General features: G+C 36.7%; 1 protein-coding gene across 2 annotated transcripts in view; it reads right to left on the minus strand.

The window, feature by feature from the left end:
* LOC589422 (plexin-A2) overlaps positions 1-18,520 on the minus strand; it is a 102,447-nt gene that overhangs the window by 45,788 nt on the left and 38,139 nt on the right. For both annotated transcript variants that reach the window (XM_030983532.1, XM_030983540.1), the window contains one exon: positions 16,734-16,865. In XM_030983532.1, coding sequence (XP_030839392.1) covers positions 16,734-16,865 — 132 coding nt within the window. The remainder of the gene's footprint in view (positions 1-16,733; positions 16,866-18,520) is intronic.

The following is an 18,520-nucleotide window of genomic DNA, read 5'->3' on the forward strand; positions in this document are numbered from 1 at the left end:
AAGACAGTGAGACTGGAAGGCGAGACTAGTCATACGTCGCCTTGATAAATGACTGGGATATGTCATGGCTAGCTGAACGATGTTCTTGATCTAGAACTAAGCCCATAACTAATCTAGATGAATGGGTGGGAAATCTTCGGAGATTGAACAAGTTATTATACTGTGATCAAATGTACATCATCTGCCTGATTGATTGCTTAATAATGCAGGACAGATCACTGTTTACTAACTTACTATCTGTCTCATTTCAAACCAAGGACCACTCTAAATCCTCTATATCCTCTTGATCTGGCCAAAGCATCCTTTTACTTCTAAACTAAATCCTCAATGAACAAAACAGACAGGGTTTCTTCCAAGTGTGCAAAACAAATTTTTTAACTGACTGAATTGTATCTGATATTAACTGTCTGACATCAACATTGACTCTCACGATCCGTATCTGATTTTTATCATTACATCCAGTCATAAAGATTAGTAATGCAGATGATTCATAATGCAGATCCATTCCGTCAATAATGACGAGGATCATTCACAAGGTCATAACCTCAATTTTGGAGATGATTAAAATGTCGAAAATACGCTTTAGCCTTCAAATTGAATTTTACAGTGAAAATAAATCAGTGGTGTCAAAAGTGTCAAAACTGAATTTGCATCATTTAAAAATATCTTGAAATTATGAATATATGAAACTTGTAAACTATAAAGAGCAAAGCTGCCGAAATATTTACCATATCAAACCATCCATCATTTGAAGAAGAAAAAACATACAAACTTGCAATCTAATTGCCTTAGCACACCACAGATTAATTAGAAACAATTGATCGAGTGCAGTCATTCACACAATAGGGTGAAATTTGAGGGAAAATAAGGTGAAAACTCTCAATTTTCTGGCATGGGTTCAAGTTGTACAAATAGTGAGTGACTTCTGTCAAGAAGTTTTCATTTACTTTTACCCCATCAGGAGGCAAAGCCCATATTTACCCCCATCAAATTGAATCTAGAATTTCTGTTAAGCAATGCCGCTTATCCAATCATAAATCGTCATTCCGCGACAAAATGAACCAAAACGGGATGAAAAAAAGCAAACAAAGGTCTCACCTTAGTAACTAAGGAGACCTCACATTTGGGTTTAGAATTACAAAGTTTGGGTGTTAAATCTCAGTCATTGGACCAGTAAAAGTAAAGAAGTATTTCTGTTTGGTAGCAGTTTTTTTCGAGACTGGGAGAGGATTGCGTGCAGGAATGTTTGGGACCAAACCCACAGTTTGCAAGAGAGTCGGAAGAATGTGGGATGAAAATGTCAAAAGGACACATTTAATTTTGTATTTGATGTAGACTTGAGCATGGCGCTAAATCTACTTTCTGAACAAGCTTTGGTAAACGGTCGACATTCCAAAGAGGTCTTAACTTTCCGTGATGAGGTATCATGTTCTATGTTTTTCATTAAAATATATGTGATTAAGCTAATGCAAATAGCTTTCCTAAAGTCACATGAGTTCAGGAGTATATTCAGCAAAATATGTCAGGAAAAAAAAAGCTCAGGATTGCATTCCAAAATGCTACCACTTGAACATCTTATAAATATAGTCTATGACATAAATCTTTATGTGCTTCAGAAATTTAAGCGAATACGGAAAATGGAATAAAAAAATAATTATGTTGATTTCTTTAAACCAAAAAAGAGAGAAAGCAAACAAGTGTGACTTTAGTTTCCTTTTCCAGATATGGAAAAAATAAAAATTTCAATAACAAATGCACCTTTAATCAAATTCAAGCTTCAGAAAGAAGGCAAATGGTAGACCATTTGACATTTGATTTCACAACACACCCTGCACCAGACTGACCCAAAGAGATAATAATTCAGTTTTCATCCCTGAGATGTCATTGCAAAGAGAAGATGATCATAAATGTTTTTATCATATCTTGTTATTTCAGGAATATTTCTGTCAGGTGACATCAGAAGAAAAATAAAAGGCCCAATGCACATCCTCTATTAAGTTAGAAGGGCGATGAATAAAACGACATTCTTGCTAAAACATTGTATGAATGGGCGTCCTTGGTTGCAGTTCATCCGTTTCGCCAAGCATGAGCATTATTTTCTTTGCATTTTTGTTACCCTCTATCATTCTCTGATTGATGAGACGTGATGCCGTGGCAACCAATGGCTAAGGTTCCCACGCTGATGTCTGGTGCCTGCAGCCTGCCCCAATTTTTTTCGGCGGAGGGAATCGAAGGAACCGATTATCACCACTTCTATCTCCCCTTGTCTGACGAATTATAACACTTCAATTTTCACATGAAAACAATTACAACTGCCAGTCGAAACATGAGTAAGTGCATCATGGAGCAGGTTGAATTGAATTTCTTGGTGTTGTAACACACCTTTGCTAAACTTTAGGACATGATTGTCAATTAAGAATTAGAAGATGTGTTCACAATTCTTCAAATGTGTCATATCTAGACAACCTTAAATCCAGAGGGTTAGACCTGCCCTATATGTACCCCTATATAATATACTTAATCCTCCCCCTATCAAAGGTGAGGGCACAATAGTATGTATTGTATCACTATTCTCTTCCGAAATATATTAATTTAAAAGATAACGGGTAATTGAACTATGATGATAGCTGTAACAATTAAGTAGGCTACGTGAGGTAAAACTGAAGAAACATACAGTAGATATATATTTCATAAAATTTCTTATTAACAGGCTTACAAGGTTACAGATACCTAAAGAATATTCCTCCGATGGAAACATTGATTTCTAAGGATAAACCTCAAGAATGAGGAAATTTTGGCTAAAATGAGATAATGGCAGGTGCATTGGACAGGTTTGTTATTAAATTACCATGAGCAGAAGATGACAATTTAATTGATTTTCCCCTCAAAGACACAGGAAGAAGACCACAATAGATTCACCTGCCATTTCCCGTGGGATGGGTGGAAAATGGTCAATTTCACAAGTTTTCTTGACGCCATGATCAGAATCTTAATTTCCATCGCAGGAAATAATTTCCCCATATTCCAAAATGATGAATTTCTCGGCCCATTGCTTCAACAAACTTCTGTTGTACCAACATGTCTGTTCCAATAACCTCCCGCTTATCTTTCAAAAACTATTTGAGACAGTATAAATATGTGATTTTTGCAATTCTGTTATCATCTGAGTGATTATTAATCATATAATCTGCTCTGAATGCATGTTTAACAGCGCATGAAATAATGTACAGGCTCCACTCAAGGTCTGAAGTTGGTCTGCACTTGGAGGTCGGAGCGATGATTCAACAATGATTCAAGTCATTAGGGAAGTACTTGTGATTTATTTCAATAAATCAGATTGAGGATTTCCTTCGCATGGATAGATAAGCTTTATTCATTTTATTTGTTGAATGAAACGTGTTTGATTTGCGTAGGGTACATCTCAAAGGGCGGAAAAGACTACCCATGCGTACTGTGTCTTGCTTTGGGAAATGAGATCCACCGATTTCATCAGCACTTTACACTAGAATACTGAATCCTCACAAATGATCAAGATACAACCATTATTTTAAAATTAGAACTTCTTTTGCAATTGCTAAATACAGTACTGCCAGGCTTACTGCCAGGCTTTCTCACAGTCAGGAATATTCACAAATTACAATAAACAGTTTCTTGTTTTATAGTACCCTCCCCTGATGTTATCACATGAGTATACATTGAGTTATAAATTCACTGCACAAGCGATTCCTTTAAGAGGCCGTGCATAACTTATTGAAACATCAGCACATGACCTGTAACCGGTAATGCCTTGACGGCGGCCGGAGAAGGGAAAGAAATCAATTTCCCCAAAGATGTAAAAGCTCAATTAAAGATTTGTTCGGCGGACAACATGTAAACGAGAAGAATTTGGAGGAGTGCTTTTGAGTACCGGTACAGCCCCATTGCCTCTGAGACTGAGGGGCTTCCAGACTCTTTGAAAGCCTTGCTGTCAATATTTATCCCCAATGTGTAAAATGTTTTGGCTATGTGAAGAGAGGGGTGGCAATAGGGTGTTGAGGACGAGAAAGGCAATTGACATGTAAAGCTTGCAGTCAACATGGAATATGTAAAAAGAAGAAGAGGGGAAAAGGTTGTTTTGCAATTGGAAAGAAAAGTATGCAAGGACACTGTCTGTGGAGTGTGTGCACACCTTGTTGGAGGATACACAAACGCCTGAATAGGGGCGCGACCAATACTGAAAGGGGTACAAACCCCGATGAAAGGGTCGCACCAACAGACAGGGTGTTGGATTAAGAAGGCGATTGTGTAATTCATTTGTGGAAAATGAAAGAATGTTCCCGAATTGTAGATGGAAGATGATGGATTAGTGATCAAATAGGCCGTCATGTTCCTTTAGTGAAAAGGGATGGTCCCTAGAGACTAGCAGAAGCCATGAGCCATCATGCCATTATTACAGACTCATTGGCTGCATCTTTTATGAGAAGTATCCAGTAGTGAAACGCAACATTTGACTGATGATTCACATCTTACCAGACAACACATCAATTTGAGAAGATTTCAGTCAAAAGGAACGATACACATTCTTACTTTTTGTATCAAATAAAACAACCATCTTTAAAGGTAAAGGAAAAAACAAAGTTTTGAAATACAGAGCATTAAAAATTCAAAATTCTCACATTTCCAAAATGAATATCAAGACATTGAGGCAAAGTTTCACCTTAAACGTTTTCCTTCAAGTGAACAATTCTCCCTCCACGTAAAACAAGAAAAAGAAATTTGGTTAAGAACTTCATTATCATCCATACATTTAATCATGAGACTGTATGAACGGGTAATGAGTCCTGCCTTTAGATGTCGCCTTTAACCGAAATGTGCCGAACGTTTTTTGAGGGAAAGCCTCGATTTTTACTTATAATAACCAGACATTTTCATTCGACCAAATTACCAGCTCCTTACCCAGACAGGGTGAGTGGCTGGCAGTGCAGAGACATGAAGTCTGCTTGTGGGTCTGTGTAAGAGCGTGGGAGCAGTAGGGGAGGAGGGTTCGACGATGGGCACCAAGAAAAGAGTTGGAAGCACTTTTGATTCATAGGAGGCCCGACTGCTTTTCACATACATGTGTTGCTGCTGAATGAGTTTGGGTTAGAGGGCAGAGACCTGCGCAGCAGAGAGGATGTGGAAAGGTGACAATTTTCTTCTTTTTTCATTGATCTTGACCAAGGTTACCAGCACTTTCAACACCACAGATGGTCTATTTAATTCGCGAGGAATCCTGAATTGAGAGCTGTTTGAAGAAAGCAATTGACATGTGCTAGTTTTGTTAGCACTATCAGTAGAGTTGAATTGAGTATCCCAAGTTTACACAAATATAATTGTGACACTTGTCGTTATTCTTCCACAAATTGGGCCTATAATTATAATGCTAACAGCAACATAAAATGGTCTGACTAGGTAGACTGACAATGATAATTGCAACATCAATGTCCACAGTTGTGGTTAGGCGTTTCCAAAAACTGAAAGATTTAGTGATAAAATAGGAGGAGTATAAGAATGGAGGGGTAATAAAATGAAGGGCAAGAGGTGAACAGAGGGCAAAGGGGTGGAGCAGAGCATATGCAGGGGGTACAGGGTGGAGCACACAAAATGGGTGTACTGACATTTAGGAAATTCACAGGGTCAATTCTATTGACCATTTTCAAGACAAGACTTTCAAGTGATTCGTGAATGTACCATTCTTGCATGTAATCCAGCTAAAAAGCTACAGTGGTTGTATATTTACATGACCAACCATCCCTGGAGAAGCGAGTAACCTGGTTGATTTCTGCTGAAGTGCTCAAAGTTCCTCTACAGTGAACAATGACCCTGCCATAAGAACCTCTCTCGACACATTAATATTCACAAAGCCCTTCTTAAAATTCTTGCCCACCTCTCACACCTGACAGAGGGCATCTCCCCTTCCTATCTTGGAGACATCAGATGATTTCCTTCACCTTCTCACTCCATCATGGATACCGCAAGGCTTCAGATCGACGGTCGTTCCGTTAAGTAGGCTGTCATTATGGGCAGCCATCTTGATGTCTCAATTTCATGTTCAGTGATTGCTGCTCCAGGACTGAATATAAAACATGAACGCCATCCACCTGTTTGCCATTGAGCCTAATCCCGCTTGCCGCCTGGAAATAGATCCAGACTGACATGAATGCTATTTAAAATTGGAAATTAAAGCTGTGGTTCTCAAGACTACTTGATAAAGCTGTTTTTCAGATCCATAAAATAGGCCTATACATTCCCCTACAATACATTGCAACATTTTGCCTTTCCCCTCCACCCTACCCATCATATTTTCCCTTCATTCTTGTACTCCAATGGGAGCACATAATTGTACATGATGATGATGATGATGATGATGATGATGATGATGATGATGACTTCGCATGTGTACGTGATAAATCACAGAATATCAGTTATAACATCAAGTCCAAGTCCTACATACAACAAAGAGTCTTATTTGATATCCTGCATTCCAGCACATCCCAAATGTCTCCATGTTCTACATCCTTGCATAGTTGCAAAATAATTTTTTTTTTTCCATCCTTAAAAAGTTCCAGCACTTATAAATTTTCTAAACATCTGTATCAACAAGCCTTGATAATCTTAATGCAAAGACTAGCTTCTTTTTGTCAATCATAAAAAGAAAAAAAGAAAAAATGTTTGAAGTCATGAAAAGTTAACAATACAACCTCGGAATCATCCAGGCCAGCGGAACGGAGAACATTCATGGCCTGGCATTCTCCTCTTCTAACTCCCTATTCTTTCGTCTGTGTGGTCTCCGGGGCAAATTCAATTACGCTTTGCCGCAAATGTGCATACAGGAGTGATCATGAATGCCAAATGGTGGGCTGAGAATGGGGATTTTTCTGAAGAGTTTCCGACTTTTTTTTCTTCTTCCCCACCTGCATCTGAAATAGTGTTTGCAGACCGCTTTGTTGGTGAGGGTCCTGTCTCCCTGTCTGCGACCAAACTTTGTTAAGTCAAGAATTTGAAGGAGCCATGCCCATACATTAGATGAGGCAAGAATGTAAATAACACCTTGAAATCAACATAAGATTGTGCAGAAGACATGCAGAGCAATGGTCAATAAGAATTAAAAGGATGAAATTTAATGCCCACAACCAATAGCCTCAAGCTTATCACTTCGTTTCTGAAAGCCTGAGATCATGGTGAATTGCAAATTTGAAAACCGGTAATGGTCCATCATATCTATTAATCTTCGGCATAAAATATTCATTAACAAAATATCTCACTACCGATGCAAGGAAATAATGCAATGTGTAAATGTGGTTTTTAACAAATTGTCCATCACGATCACTGCTGTATTATGTGTGAACGACCGGAAATGATTATATTCTCACTGTTGAATAGAATGGTTCCTCTATAATTTCTAACCTGCCTCAAAAAACGATTTTAGGCTTTTAATCTTTTCAGTTTGGTGACAACAACACATCCCATCCTCTCTCTACTTAACCTAAATATAGAACCAAGCTATTAAAAACTGCATGGAGAGGAAAAAAACATACTAGTAATTCTTTTACCAAAGAAAATTCAAGTCCTCAGGATGTACCTATTCAACAAAAATTGGTAATTGTTTAGTCGGTTTTCCTGTCCTGTCTGCTCAATTAGTTCAAGTGTACCCATCACTGAGGTCGGAAGTATCCCAATTTCACACAGAATCATCCCACGACATCCAACTCAACAAGTGGGACTACCTGAGCGTAACAGGTCAAATTTCCCCCATTTTATCTTTGCTAATTGAAAGCTCTGTGAAATATGATTCATCTTTGGCCAGTGTACTTGCTGATCACAGCTGAGAAAAGTAGGTTTTTTTTTCTTCAATTCCAAGAAAAATATAACTTTTCCTAGCATGCACTCTGTGCCTGGCTACAGACAGGAATCAGATCAAATTCAATATTATCATTTTAGTGTCATCATCTGAAATACATGTCAATTTATCTTTTTTACCTTTAAAACATACAACTGATACACAAGCATATATGAAACAGTGCTATTCTTTTTGTCTTTACAACCCCCTTTTTTCTTCATTTCAAATGATGGGTGTGTCGCATGTTGGAATACTTATTTTGGCAGAACTCAGTTGGTATTGCTGTCTGCACCCAATTGATCATTGTAGACAAGACTCATCTTGCAGCAGTCAATGTCAAGGGAAACCAGGTCATGGGTCGGACCCAAAGCTAACCTAGCTCCCAAATCAAACCACACCTCTCTTATGAGGGGTCAGAGGTCAATGGCAAACATGCAGGTGTGTCTGTCACATCAATTCACTTGATCCCACTTGTTGCCAGGTGAGACAAGTCTTTGCTTGCAGAGTCACTCTCTGATCTTCCCCCGAGGTTACATTTTATTTTCTTATGTTCACTTGTTTCAGTATTTTATCTTTTTACAAAGAATTGTCCACTGGTTTTTTTAATAACTTTTTTTTTGGAAAAGCGTTTCCATAAGTGTATTAAGATTGACTTATCTCATTCAGAACCTCCAACGTTACAGATATAATTATGAGGAACATATCTTTTAATTTCATACAGGTATCTCTAATTCTCAAATGAACTCTTCAGTCAAGTAGGCCTTATTTGACTCTCCCTGTTCTATTCTCTTCTTGACTTTCCACCATCTTGCTCAATCTTTTACATTCATCCTGCACTAGCTGCCTTGGATTATACATTTCTACAAATCACAACTTATTATTGCACTTTCCATGCCGTCCGTCCACCCAGTTAGTAGAATGACCCCAATGACTGGTTTGCAGGTGGCTCTTCCCGGTAATTGTTCATCGTTCCAATCTTTTTATTTCAGTGGGCTGACCAAAGACACAAAAGACATCATCGCAGTAATTGAGTGTGATGATTAGGATGGATTACCAAATGCCAGAAAACCCTTTCAGAAACGTGATAATCCTACCTTTAAACCAGGAAGCCTCGTAAATGCAACCTTTTTATTGTGGAAAGAGAATCTTCCTCAGGACCGGTCCTAACACCACCTCTCCATCTCTGAAGAAGTCAAAGAGGATCTCAAGGTTCACCAGAGATCAGAGACAGGACATAACCTTACACCTAGTCTCCATTATTAATTTCTATAAACAAAGATTTAATCTTCCTAAACAATTAGGAGATAGGTCGATGAGAATTTTACCTGACTTCTAAAAACAAAACATCAGTTTTGAAATAAAAGACTGTAATCGATATCACTACAAATATGACAAGATAAGAAACCTTTAATACAGAAAAGTTTGTTCTCAAGACTAAGATGGCATAAATATTTTATATGTTGATTGGGCAACCAATAGTCCATTGAAGTTAAGAAGCCAGCGGCTAAACTTTTGTCCTGCGGATTTGTCATTATTACCTCTACAACTGCACTTTTCTTGCTACATTAATCACTTCCTTTTCTTAGCAATGTGTGCAATCTAAGCAGTCTAGATCTAGAGGCCTGTTCTAATTATCTGGTACCTTACAGAATATTTGTTTGTAATCCACTTAGGTATCATTATATTCTACTTTTCGCACTGTACTTTCGCACTGTACTTTTGATCAGGAAACTAATTTTTTTTGATAATTAATATGCATTTGGAAGTCAGATGCAATCAACATCTCCAGAACTCATCCTTCGGAAAAAGTGATTTGATTTATATGGCAGCTTGAAGATAGCTAGAGTAATTGTCCAAGATAAAGCTTATGGTGGGCTTGAGTAAATGTGGTTTCACAGATGAAGTATATAATTTAAGAAAGAAACCTTACATGTTCGGTACTTGTTAAGTTTCTTTGACTCTTTCTATTCCCTGCTAAGATTCAATACGAGACCGAGCTTAATTCAGAGATATAATCTTTGCCTGGAACCCAGTATCGTTTGTTATAAACCTTCTTTTATGCAATCCTTATGAAAAAATGTTAAATCCTCATGCTTTCTAAGGCACAGATAGCTCGGTTTTGATGTGCAGCATTACCGGTACATATTTCGACAAGAAGCACTTTATACACCATGAAATCAACTAATCATGATCAACTTTGGAATATTGTAAAATTGAAGAAGTTTAAGAAGTAAAAAGTTTCATCTTTGACTATAACAAAATGCCTTTCCAGAGGTTAAGGTTTGTTCTTTAATCCGGGAATTGAAATTAAAATAATACTGAGAGTTCTTACTTTTCTATGTGATGAGAAGAAGTAGAAATGGAAAAGAATGAGAAGCTACAAATGTAAACATATATCACAATAGGACTTTGTTATGCTTCAAATTAAATGTATTCAAAATCTTTGGGGAATATGATGGCATTCTCTTTCGTTGACAAACACGGTACATCAAAGAGCTGAGAATTTTCCTACAAACAAAAGATATTACCCTTATCTGTTGACACAAATTCCATACAAAACGCTAAATGCATTATCAGCTAAATAAATATATCTAAATTGCACCTGCATCGGAAATTCACAGGGATTTGAAGTACTATCAATGCTGTTTCCATGGGACTAACGCGATGGTCTTCGTCCATAGAATACGAAGGAATGCTCTTCTGATTCCCATGAAGTGGGCAAATGAAATCAGCTTTTATTTAAGGAGGGGTTTCATTTCATGCGGTGTAAACAGTGGTACCTAGTACTTTAAGGTTTCTGCCACATTTTAAGTCAACTACAATTAATCATGCGTGGGTGGGAATAGTCATGGATCACTTTAAATAGATACTGGAAACAACAGTTTGAGAGCTTCATACGTGTTGCTTGTAAACACTTTCTCATGAGCTGTTGATAGATGTTTAAGCTCCTGTTTTCAAGGGAGTATGAGAATAGATTTCATTCAATAGCATTACCGAACGCAGATGGGTCTTCTGATATCATGGCTTACTCCTAAAGTAAAGAAATCACAAAGTTTGCTTGAATCTCATCACTGTCTCCTACTTCAAACAACTCTGTATAATATTTCAGTTCCTTCTTGTGTTTGCTGAAATACTAACCACAAAAATGAAAAACCACATCTATTTTCACTTCATAACATATTTGTCCCCCTTTCACAACTCGATTTAGGACCTCCCCTTTTCTTCATCATTACTCAGACTCAATTCATAACTTACAAAACTAGGCTGAAAATTGGGGCCCATCCTACTTTTCTCACAATACTCCCGCCTTATCACATTCATCATATATCTCTGAGAAGGTACAGCGATGGCCATATTTTCATTATTTGAATAACTCCAAATCCCATGACTCATAAACTCTTTATGTTGATATTGTATGGGAAAGCAGGTCCCTTTGACGAGGAGTAGAATAGATCGGGAGGTGGGCTCTTAACCAATCACGGCAAAATCATACTGATCAAACAGAGCTCCAAATGCCTCAAGTTTAGCCGTCCATGGCGATCGAGTTATGTCTCCTAAATCAAACAAGAAAAAACTTCCTAAAATTTACTTTACAGCTAGACAGGAAAGAATAAAGACCTCGTTTGCGATTCTTTAGAAATCTTATTTATGCAGGAACCATTGTTAGGCACGTTTGGGAACTTGGCAGTTGCATGCAGCGATTCAAAAGGCAGATTTTCGGTTAGGAGAGCAAATTTTTCCGCTTTTTTCACCGTTCCGCTCCACATTAGACACATTCCATTGATTGTCCATTACGCTTCGCACGGACATAAAAAAGAATATTTTTATCGAAATCCAAGCGTGGTCTTTCAAATACCACATCCGTCATAATCAGCACTCTATATCTTCCATTGTAATCTCACTTGGTCTCCTATTATCGCTTTTATTACTATAACCTGCTTTTTACTATAAACTGCTTTTTTACTGTAACCTGCTTTCATCCTTTGAAATTCAGTTATAGGAAATAAGAATGAGGAATAACAAAACAAATCCTAGACATGAAGTATGAAAAAAATGAATAGACATTTTTTACTCTATACCAAAACACAGATTTTATAAATGAAACAAAATTCTGATTCAGTGATACGTTTTGTCATGAAAATGATAAAGTTATAATCCTTCAGGTTTCGTCAATGTAGGTAGGTCTTGCCTCAAAATAAAAGAAGTGTAACTTCAATTTATTATTGTGGTATATTCTCAAAAAGTATAATCTACTATGTAGTCTGCTGAGAGCCAGAAGGGTGTTAACTCTTGTTCAAGTACAGTGAATGCCCCTCTTGCTCTCAATAGACAATCCAATCATGGAAGACAAGTCACTCTTCTTAAAGAAAATGTAGGGGTTCAAATATGTTATCTGAAGAAAAACATTCTCCCTAGGAATGTCTTTTCTTAAAGGTATTACAAAGTTTTGGGAAATTTTGAAATATGGGTGGATAGTGATTCTTTACAATTTTGATATATTTGGATGCCCCTGTGGTTGTATTAAAAACACCAGAAATGTTAGCCCCTAAAACACTTCTGCTTTCGAGAAAAATTGAATATAAAGATTTACCGGTGCTCCCGGTAAATTTCGATAAATTTCAAATAGCTCCTACGGCCGTACAATGGTAGCTGAGACCATGAAAATCTTAGAGTATGTAGTTGTGGTATATAATTTCCGAACGACAACAGCTAATCGGTCGATTTTAGTCAATAACCATTGTTTTATAGCTTAATTAATATATTGACCTTGAGAGGGAGCTATTTAACATAAAATGTTTATTATTTACAATTTCATAACTTTAGAGTCGATTTCGACCGCGACAACGATCACTGAATATAGTAGGATCGTATATGATTCCAATATATTCATTTGAACCAAATTCATGACCCCATACCAAAACTTTGTATTACCTTTAATACATGTCATATGCATTTCAATAGCAAAATAAGAAGGCAAACAGAATTCCTAGACAGGGTCTTGCTACCAATAATTCACACAATTTCATCACGATTGGGGAATTACTGAAATTATTGACAAAAGTAAGAGAGTAGAGAGCACACACGCATGCAGAGTGAATTAACAGATCTTTCTTGATACCATCTTGTATTGATTCAAGACAAGATTCAAGGACTTTGACGAATGAGTTCACGCCATTCATGGAGCATATGCCAGGACTGGAAAAACGGTCAATACCCGGAAGATACTCACTTCACCTCTCAGCACCGATAAGATGTGCCATTTGTTGAAATTTAATTGAGTGACCCAATGATTATAGCAGCTCTGGAAGTACATTTCTCAATAAAAAACCTCTTAACTTGCTAATGTGAATACCAGGTTATATCTTCTTAGTACCGGTTTCTACCACTGCCCATGTCCCTTTCAATGAACTTGACTGCGCCAACTTCTGGTATGTGCATAATTTTGATATTTGGGGTCCATTTTGGAATGTAAAAGTCATCATGATCATTTAATTACCCCTGAAAGCAATTGCCGCACTGAGTGCAAGAGATGTTTCAATTTCAATTCTGGTTTGGTAATCATAGGAAGTGGACATGTGCTAACCAGGCTGGTCTTTCCAATGGCCGGTAGCATAATTTCATTAGCCAAAATCTGATAAGGTATCACCCAAAAGGACCTGTAAAACAAATTAAACCCATTCAAGTTCATTTGGAGTATGGGGGTTGTGGGGCTATATTTTCATAATTCATATCATACAATCTGATTGCCTTTCCAAATTCTCTCCCTCCTGTTAAAAGATTACTGGTCAGAAACATTTTATATTATAACTAGAGTCACTTCTGGACATCCGTCTTCTCCCCGTCTTTTCCCCCGTCTCCTCCCTTCCCTCATCTGTCTCTCTCTGTCTCTCTTTCATCTCCTTTGATTTTATTCTCTTGTAATTCTTCTCTCTCAAACTATTATCATCTCAACATTTAAATTTATTTCAAATGGATGTGCCAACCCCAAAATTCATGATCGACTATCCTTTTATATGTCACATTTGCATACTGGATCTTCTTTTCCATATTTTGGTTTTGTTTTTTGTTTTTTGGGAGTGTGTGCGAAAATCTCTAAAGTCTAAACCCATGAAGTTAATAAAAAATAAAAAATCTTCAAATCTCACTGTAGCCAGTTAAAACAAAAAATTTGAGCTTGACACTGTCATCATTAATCTCCACAAAACATTTCAAGATTCCACTATAATTATCCACCCTTTTTAAGAATTAGAGGAAAGACAGTGTGCAATCACAAACTGACACCTCTTGCTTTCAAGCTCCAGGCGATATTTTACATCTCCAGGAATGAGAAAGGACTTTCTGCCAAGCCATTTTCATCTTAAATGTAAATTATTCCGTTTTTAAAAGCTTCTTCTGTCCAGAGGTCGTTTGTCAAAGCTAGAGAGCAATGACAGGTATATGTCAGCCATTGAGGCATTTCTTTGGGCCAATCTTGAGATTCCTTTTTGAAGTGAAACAAAACCAAGAACTGTGAAGCCATATCTGACATACAATTACCCGAAAAAAAATAAACAGTTTAAAAATAATCTAATATTTGCAAACAGAAATGCATCTAAAGTCGGGTTTACAACGCAGTGCCATCCAGTAATTCCATGAAGATGAGCTGTTAAAAATTCCTGCAAAATAGACCCACTGAGAAAATCGTTTTACTCCCGTGAGTTTGAAGTCCATGGTTATATTCCTGTTTGAGGTTTAACACGTTTCCACTCACACAACCGAGACAGAAGTAGCACTATTTAGAGGGATCACGTACTCAAAGCATTAGCTCTAGGCAGATAAATTGATTTTCATACGGTGGTTCATCCAAGATGCATTACAGGGACTAAAAGAGAAGAAGGTGCATTAAAAGATGGATCACTTCGTGGATTGATAGAAGAACACTTTGTCTCTCTCATATTTTGAAGTCATATTTATAGATACATCTTAGGCCATGTTTTTTATCATGAAAAAGGACATGATTCTCTTTCTCTCTCTCTCTCTCTTTCTCTCTCTCTCTCTCTCTCTCTCTCTCTCTCTCTCTCTCTCTCTCTCTCTCTCTCTCTCTCTTCCTTATCTAAACTGTTTCATCCATCACAATCATTTCAACTTCAAGCAGCAATTTGGCAAAGGTTACCTTAACAAAAAACCTACATGCAAATGATGCAGCTGAAAATTACTTGGATAACCAGCACTCCACGACTATGATTAATTTCAACATGAAAGTGACCTCAGTCCCACCACTAAACTGACTCCACAACGACTCCAAGACAACCGCCCTTTAGCCATTGAGGTAATTTGAATTTCTGTTCATTCCAATGGTGCCAATCTTGTTCATGTGACAGGGGTATATGAAAACATCTCAAACTAATTCTGCACAAACATCAATCTCACATTGGAATCACAAAGTTGAGGCCGAGCTTAGCACTTTGTAAGATGGATTGTTTACCGGGCACTCCTGTAAATTACTATTTGTCTGGATGTGAAATAACATTGATATATCCAAAGCCACTGTTTGATTGCTTTCAATTAACACCTGAGCAATTCACCAGATGCAGCAGAATCTTTGCAAAATTATATTTAGGAGATGAAGATTAAAATTTAAAAAGTGAAGATTTGATTGCCTAAAGATTGAAAACAATTTTGTGACATTTAAGGGACAGATGCGCCCAATCTAATGTTTTTTAATACAGATTTCCATTAATTGCAAATAATAATAATTGGCTAAATTTGTGTTACTATTTCATGCTTTAAATATCAAATTAATAGCAAGAGCGGTTCTTTAACAGGATGATTAACTTGAATTAATTTCCAATTAATGTAAATAGGAATCAATCTGTAACACAAGCATCGTAACATTGCTACAAATTAAGGATAGAGATTGATCTGAGTGATGATTAATTGCAATGGCCCCCTCAAATCCATTAGAAGTATGTGCGGAACATCCATAATTGATGGAATGTTACTCGAGTACCCCCACGTGCCTAGAATTGGAATTTAATTCTCATTACAGAACCTTACATCAAGTGTGCTATGTAAAGTCTGACTAAACCTACAAGTGGTACTTCCACCATGCTTCCACGCTCTGCCAACATATGAGCAATATGCACATTGATTCTCTCTGATATTTGTACAAATGAGTTATAATTTATATAAAGAGATGTATTTGTAGCTTCCTCGTTATACATTAGTCATTACAAATAGTGCCTAAAGCCACCGATCTGTCATGGGGTTTCTCATTTAATGTAGTTCTGTCTCCTCACTCTGAATAATGCAGCGTTTAACAACTTGAAGGATGCGTTTCTTCAATCGCATCAAGAGATGAGTGTACGAGACTTGTGTTGAGTCAGGCTGGGGTCTGATTAAGGGTACACATTATTTGAAGTGCTCTTCTTAGTTTGACTGATTCATCAAAAGACAACTTCACAGATTTGATGATGGATCAAAATATGAGGGGTAAAGTCTTTATAAAGCCGTTGCAATCTTCAAGCACCTTAATTGAACAAGGGTGATTACATTTCCCTTAACGAGCCATCTTCCAAAAACCTATAAATTCAATGACTCTTTTTTTTTAAATGTCGCTATGGACCTATGTACATAGTTGTAATCAATGTAGTATAGCTGTACAACAAAAGCGAAGATCCAATATTTTTGAGCTCCAAAACATCTCTATGCTATACAAAGAGAGTTTATGCTCAACATGACAGCAACCAAATGGTTATTCACACAAAAAAAATCGTCTTCCTAACTCACACCAAAGACGCATTATATCTGTCTATTGAGTACCAGAAGGCTATTGACCTAATGGCTTTCTGGCTGTCAAGATGATTATCAAAAATATAATATCTCATTTTCTTACCTTTGTTTCGGTCATCACGTAGACATGGTTTTCATCTGGTGTTAGGACCATGCCGTTCTGCACCATGCCACCATCAGCATCTATCGTCATCTCCTCATACAGCTTGGCAGTGGATGAATCCATCAACCACAGCTATGTGAAATAAAAGACAAATATAACAAATTAACAATAAAATATATTATAATTATTGGTGAGAAGAAGAGCAATAAAAGAAGGGATAGAACATGTTGCTATTTTGAAAAACATAAAGAACATATTGGAAGCATATGCGATCCTACAATATTCAGTGATCGTTGTCGCGATTGAAATCGAGTCTAAAGTTATGGAATTGTAAATAATGAACTCTTTATATTGTATAGCTCCCTCTCAAGGTCAAGATATTAATAAGCCATAAAAAAATGTTTCTTGACTAAAATCGAACGATTAGCTATTCCCGTTTGGAAATTATATACAACTACATATTCTGAGATTTTCATGGTCGCAGCTACATTGTACGGCCATAGGCTCTATTTGAAATTTATCAAAATTTACCGGGAGCACCGGTAAATTTTTATATTAAATTTTTCTCGAAAGCAGAATTGTTTTTGGTTCTGAATTTTCTAGTGCTTATATTACATCCACAGGGGCATCCAAATATTACAAAATTGTAAAGAATCACCATCCACCCGATTTTCAAAATTTCCCAAAACTTTGTATTACCTTTAAGGGGGACAGTTGGATTTAACAAGTTGTTTGGAGCACTGCATTGCAACTAATTATTTAGGTCAGAATTAATAACTTCTGATTCAATTTAATAAACGTTTGAGAAAAATATAGCTTATCCATTCTGTATCATCAAATCATAAAATCAATCAAGTAATGATACATGACAATTCAATTTAAAGGAAAAGGAAAGGTAAATAAATGCAAATTAACAGCTGACATGCCTCTTTTTCTCTTTCCCTATATTCTTTTTATTTAATAAAATATTAGTGAGACTGTAGACACAACTGGAGTTAAGTGTTTGAACAAGACAGACAGACGATAAACACAACCTTCTTGACATCTTCCTCATTATATTCAAACTTTATACCAAATTGGCAGTAAAAAAAAATGAAATCTGGTGACCCTTATCGTAATGGTAGATATTAAGCAAATATCATTAAGTTCCTACGGATTAAGTATTAACAAAAGCTGAAATGTACATGCTTTTGTGAATGTTGCCAAAGTCCAATTCCCACGATTAGCGTGAGTCATTATCATTCATAAGTTTTGACTTCGTAATTTAGAATTGCGAAATATATTTGCATTTCTTAACAATCTAAATGCGTCTCTTTTTTCTTTCACTTTCGTGAACAATATGTGGTCAAGTAGACCAAACTTGGTATGCACTGTCCCATTCCCCCCAAAAAAATATTGTCAAATTAACAGTGATGATATTTTCTCCATCAAATTGAAACCAATTTTTAGAAGTCATTAAGCTTACAGTTCAATGAACAAATAGTGAAAATACTTCAGGCTCGATAATTCTCTCCTTAGCCTTATAGAGCACAATAAGTTTCATGAATGTAAAATGTCTTTTTCTCAGACCCTTGTGCTCAAAAGTCAATCAAATATTTTGCAATGGAACATAAATATAATTTGATATGATATACAGGTCCCCTTTCCAGCATGACCTATTCACCCAATCTCCTAAAGCATTTCACAGATAACAAGTCCAATCTGTTTCAACCTTTGAACATTCAACATCATAGTGATAATGAATGTAGAGGTAGAAACTCAATATTTGGAGAACCATTTAAAGTACA

Source organism: Strongylocentrotus purpuratus, unplaced genomic scaffold (genome assembly GCF_000002235.5).
Source record: "Strongylocentrotus purpuratus isolate Spur 01 unplaced genomic scaffold, Spur_5.0 spur5_contig_829, whole genome shotgun sequence".
Lineage (NCBI taxonomy): Eukaryota > Metazoa > Echinodermata > Echinoidea > Camarodonta > Strongylocentrotidae > Strongylocentrotus > Strongylocentrotus purpuratus.